This window comes from Cyprinodon variegatus, unplaced genomic scaffold (genome assembly GCF_000732505.1).
Source record: "Cyprinodon variegatus isolate N-32 unplaced genomic scaffold, C_variegatus-1.0 Scaffold863, whole genome shotgun sequence".
In the NCBI taxonomy this organism is placed as follows: domain Eukaryota; kingdom Metazoa; phylum Chordata; class Actinopteri; order Cyprinodontiformes; family Cyprinodontidae; genus Cyprinodon; species Cyprinodon variegatus.
This window is the reverse complement of record NW_015151316.1, coordinates 33,725-39,401: the sequence shown is the minus strand read 5'-3', so window position 1 is coordinate 39,401 and position 5,677 is coordinate 33,725. Positions and strand designations below refer to the sequence as shown.

Here is a 5,677-nt window from a genome sequence, read left to right as displayed (position 1 = left end):
TAGACATGAAAGCTTAAATAAATGTTTTCAGAAGCAGACTTCGATAAAATGTGTTGTCAATATTTGCAAACCACACATTATGGATAATTTGTAGATTATTTTGGATAAATTAACTGTTTGAGTATGAATGTTGCTGTGAAAAACCCCCAAAACATTTACATTTGTTTCTACGAAGTGGGATTCATGTTTTTTTTTAAAGGGGTCGGTTGTACATCAAAGCTGACTAATGAGAGAAATAAGAACTCTAAATATTATAAAGCCTAAACAAGCCAAACATCATCAAATAGTATTTCTGGGTTGAAAAACATAATTTGATTTGTTCTGAATAGTTTTATCTCGATTAAAACGATGTGTAACTACCATTTTGACACAATTTTACTGATTATATTTGAAGATTTACATACCCAGCGGTATATTTCTGGATAGTATATTAGCCCACATTATCACATAATATAAATGCATTAAAGTAGATTTATTTTGCATCAGGTAACATTTGGCGTTCTATGTATTTTTTTTAACAAGTGTGAAAACAAATCTGCTGCAAACCAAGAGGTGGATCAGTGTACCCAAATAAAGCGATACTTTAGTCTATGTTTACTCCAGGAAAAAAAAATGTTGGTAAAAAGACCATCTAAGTAATAAGTAACATATCTACTTGCTGTTCGTCTTCATAATTTGTTAGAAGTTTTAGAAAAAACTACCTTTTTCTAACACGAAAAAAAAAAAAAGAAAGAAAATCCCTGATCTCAAGGATGTTGCAAGGTAGGATTTATTTTCCAGTTTCATGGCAGTGATTAAATTTTTCTTTTCCATTTTGTATTTCTAACTTATTTTTAAAATTAATACATTATTAATACATTTATTAGTTTTTTATATTTTAAAGGTAGTTTTACGAAAAATTATTGTTTATTTATTTGTCTATGTATTTATGTTTCCCCTATTATTTCAGGAGATTTCTATTTCAAATAAATACTTTTTTATTTATTTATTTATTTATTTATTTATTTTTACAAATTTTACCTTTTAAATAAATATATAATGTATTTGTTTATTTATGTTTCCTATTTTAATTTACTTTTTTTATTTTTCGTTGTTCACTGTTTTATTTTAGAACATTATTTTAATTAAATTATTAAAATGAATAAATTATTCATTCTTTTTTCGCAAATAAACTATACACAATTTTTTGCAGATCTAAATACATTGGCCAACCACCAATAAACTCAAGAAGAAGAATTTTGGCGACGCTGCTTGACGTTATTCTTTGGTCATGTGACCAAAATAGATCATGACGTTTCATGCCAATATGGCGGCGCTCATGTGAGCAACGCTGGGTTAATTGTCTTGACAAGCTTTAGCTTTGTGGTGAATAATCCGTTAAAATCAGCTTTTCTTCTATGTCAAGCGCCGCGAAGAGGAGTTGCGGAAGACATGAAGACCTTTTGTGGCAGAGCGAACCCGACCACCGGAGCTCTGGACTGGGTGGAGGAGAGCGAGGAGTATGATTACCACCAGGAGATAGCCAGGTGGGTCCGAGCCGACCAGGCGGCACCAGGAGGGAGGCTGACGGGAGGAAAACAGTAGCGAAGGGTCACTGTGTGCAGTTCTGTGGTCTGACAATACACTGGTTTAAAAGCTTGGATATGGATAAAAAAATCAATTTCTGATTTGAAAAAAAAAAAGCATCTCAGGATATTTTTATTGTCTGATTTATTAAAAAAATATAAAAGTAAGAAAATAAAGTTTAAACCTGTTATGTTAATGCAGAAGTTTAACCCACCAACTGCAAGTAAAAGTAAAGCTTCCAGTAGGTCATTTTGTTAAAAATAGAAAAGAAACACGAGAGTAAACCATAATATGTTCTATGATGCGAGTAGAGGTGAAAGCAGCATTATCATCCGCAGTATTTGATATGTAAGGGTATATATCTCTAGGTGGATGTAGGGATATATATTTAGGTATAAGTTTGTCTAAAAAGTAGACATTTTCAATTAGAAAATTGATTAAACCTAATTTCAGTGTATGTACAGACCCTTTAGATGTATGTGTCCAAACCGATTCATGTATGTTTTATTGTGGATAGAAATAGCATTGGCCAAGAGAGTGAAATACAGTTAATTTTTTTTCTTTATGATGCCTAATAGTATGGGTCCATTTGAGAGCATAGAAGTTTCTTAATTCTGCTTTCCTAACATGCCATCCTCTGCCCTTGAGTTTTTTTTAAAATATGTCTGTGAAGTTTAATTCTTCTTTCATGTTTGATTTTTTTTTTTTTATTAAATTATAATGTGCTCCTTGAACTAACAGGACATTTAATGTGATGGTGTTTCTGTTGCTGTTTCAGGTCATGTTATGCCGACATGCTGCACGATCACGACAGGGTGAGAACTGCATGAACATCTCTGCTCCCCAGCTGCATTCAACCACCATAAATTAATTCATTTTAGGCATAAATGGTTTTCACAATAGACATAAATTGATTCTCCTTATGCCTCATTATTGTCATCCACTAGAACTCATCAACGACTGACTGTATTACTGCCCAGCAATTTACAACCAAAACTCAGTGTTTTATATAATTAAAAAAGGGTATTAACATCTTATATCTAGCTTTGTTAATATTTGAACAGTTTATTTGCAAATTTTTACTCTCTTTTAGAACAAGAAGTACTATGAGGGCATCCGGGCTGCTGTGTCCAGAATAAAGGCTAGAGGTGAAAGAGTGGTCGTCCTGGACATCGGGACTGGAACGGGCCTCCTGTCCATGATGGCCGTCACTGCTGGAGCCGACTTCTGTTACGCTGTGGAGGTGCAGGAATATTGTCCGTTTGTCCTCTAACATTTCATTAAAACAGCAGAATTTTAAAGATGATTCTAGAGTTCAAAAATCAACAAACAATTCCTTTGCGATCAACGTGGTAGGAAAAAAATTAATATCACGATATATTTGGGCTATAATAACGATACAAGATATGTATCACCATATGTTTTAATTTCCTTCAAAAACAATGGAGTGCATAAAATTGCACTGATATACTCATTCAAGCTTTTGGTTTCAAATTTAAAACATTTTATTTTAACCAGTTCAAAGCTTTTCTGCCACATTATGTCTTCGGGTCTCAGTATTAGACCTTTGACAAGATCCCAGCAACCAAACAGGAAACAAAGCAAACACACAATACTAAATACAATGTAAAATAAAAAAGGGCTCTTTTGTGTTTAATAAAAAAATCAACTTCAAACTATTTGCATTGATCTTTATGGGCTGGGAATTTCAAAGAAGCACAAAAAGTTGTAAAAGTGAGATCATTGGCAAGTTTAGAAAACGCCTGCAAAACCTCTGAACAAGACCACATCACATCACAGGTATTAGAGCATCTAAAAAACATTTAAAATAACATAATAAATAGGGTCTATGATTTCCCTCCATCTCGTTCTTTTGCTCTCGTATGGGATCGCTTTTTCAAAGGACAAGGCCAATGTCATCGGCTTCACAGTTGATTTATTTAATGTTTTAAATAAATCGGTGTACGGGCAGATGCTGACATGCAGGGTTTACAACATTCTTCATTTTGCAGCGGATAACTTTTTAGGTGGTGGAATAAATTTGTTCTCCTACCTTTTACGTCTTACAAATGACGGCCTTTTGTTCGACGTCCTCGGCGTGAAATCCAAACCACTGCCATATATCACTTTTCTGAAACACAACACCTGCTGTCACCATATTTCGTTTGCCGGTTGCTGCAGTGTGCAAGAAAATAATCCTGTTTGGAGGAGGCGTTTATGATGCATTCTAAGTGAGTGAAAAAAATAAAACTCAGTGAAACAGATGCAGAAGGCTTAATGTTGTATTGGGAATAGTACTTAAATGTTTGCAATAGAGTTATTCTAACTATTGTTTAGCTTACACACTGGACTGCATCACTTTGTTTACGAGGATAATTTACTTAAGGATGTTTGTTGAATCTGGTGTAGTGCATTCGTATCAGCCCATGATAGATGAAGAATATGTTGCTGTTCAGCACTTGATCAGGTGTCAACAAGAACCTCAGAGTGCTTGGCAAATAATTTTTTTTACGGTATGTGTAAATCGGTTCATTAAAGGTGGATTTCCTGCAGGTCTTTAAGCCCATGGCAGAAGCGGCTCAGTGCATTGTGAAGAAAAACAACTTCTCAGACAAGATCAAGATTATCAACAAACACTCATCGGATGTGACAGTGGGACCAGGTCAGAGAGAAGACAGTCATCAGAAACAAACCTGTCGAATCAGCATGTTGTTCATCAGCCTCTGATCTTTAACCGGGATGGATTTTCATATTTTAAATTAAAACCTTTCATGTTGTTGAATGTGATAGGAAGGACCAGCATTGGAGTTAATACTTTGATTGATTTAAAAAACAGAGTAGTACAACTAATTTTCTCATACATTTACTGTTACTTTTTTTTCTCAGACTATGTTGCATCATCTAACTCATTTATGATAAGTTAAACGGACAAAGACTGTATATATGGGTCTCCATTTAATAATAATATTCGTTTACTAGTTTAGTTATATTTATAATATTGCTGTTTTATTTCATTATATTATTATTTCTCTTTTACGTCTTAACAGAGCTGAGCTCTGGTTGATTTGTTTTCTTTGACTGTATTTTTCTTCATCTGATCAGAGATAAAAAGCTAAAGCAGAAAGTATATCCACAACGTCTAATTGGTTTTTCAAAGTTGTTTCTTAGATAAGAAAGTTTTTTCTTTAAATGAGTTAATCTTTCACCTGGAGATGACATTTCAGTTACTAGGTGTAGCTAGTCTTGCTGAATTAATTTAGTAAATATTATATTTGCTTTTTTTTTTTTTTTAATAGATGGAGACATGCATGAGAAGGCCAACCTGCTGATCACTGAGCTGTTCGACACGGAGCTCATTGGGGAGGGAGCTCTACCCAGCTATGAGCACGCTCACCAAAATCTAGTCATGGTTTGCTTTTTATTTATTTATTTTTTTCATTTGCTGTTTTTTTCTCATAACCGTTTTTTTTTTAGGATAGAAAAGCTAAAAGAGCACAGTCGGTGCATTTAGGCTTTACTCTCACAAATACCCTGTACTAGGAAGGAATCTGACCACTAACTGTGAATCTTCCTCTCCAAATGATGAGGAACATCTTCTTCAGTGCCATCTCTGATTTTATGATTATAATCTAAAGCAGGGCTGCTCAAGCCCAGTCCTCAAGAGCTACCATCCTTTAACTTTTAGATCCATCTCCTCTCTAGCACACCTGAATCTAAAGCCTTAATCCCCTCTGGTAACGAGCCACTGATTTGATTCAGGTGTTTTAAATATGGTTGCATCAAAAAGTTGCAGGATAGCAGCTCTTGAGGACTGGACTTGAGCACCCCTCATATAAAGCATATCAGAGGGGGCTGCTCTAAAAGTCACATTTGAACTTAATTATGCTGGGCAGCTAGCTACAAGCTAAACTCCTCCCAGCCAGTAAGGGGCGCACTCGTTCTAACTGGCTCTGATTCTCTACTGTTTGCTAGACAGTTGCCAGTGTCACTACCCAATAAATACCATCGTCTCATTTGCACATGCGCAACCAGTTCTGTTGCTTTTAAATAACACTAGAATCTCCAAGGAAACCTTAAGCTGATGTATAAGTGGAACTTTTTTGCAGACCTT

At 34.8% G+C, this 5,677-nt stretch overlaps 1 protein-coding gene across 2 annotated transcripts in view; it reads left to right on the top strand.

Moving 5' to 3' along the window:
* The first annotated feature begins 1,306 nt into the window (after positions 1–1,306).
* prmt7 (protein arginine methyltransferase 7) overlaps positions 1,307–5,677 on the top strand; it is a 13,093-nt gene continuing 8,722 nt past the window's right edge. For both annotated transcript variants that reach the window (XM_015397459.1, XM_015397458.1), the window contains exons 1-5: positions 1,307–1,526; positions 2,345–2,381; positions 2,660–2,809; positions 4,120–4,228; positions 4,863–4,975. In XM_015397459.1, the coding sequence (XP_015252945.1) occupies positions 1,432–1,526; positions 2,345–2,381; positions 2,660–2,809; positions 4,120–4,228; positions 4,863–4,975 (504 nt within the window). In that variant the 5' untranslated portion in view covers positions 1,307–1,431. The remainder of the gene's footprint in view (positions 1,527–2,344; positions 2,382–2,659; positions 2,810–4,119; positions 4,229–4,862; positions 4,976–5,677) is intronic.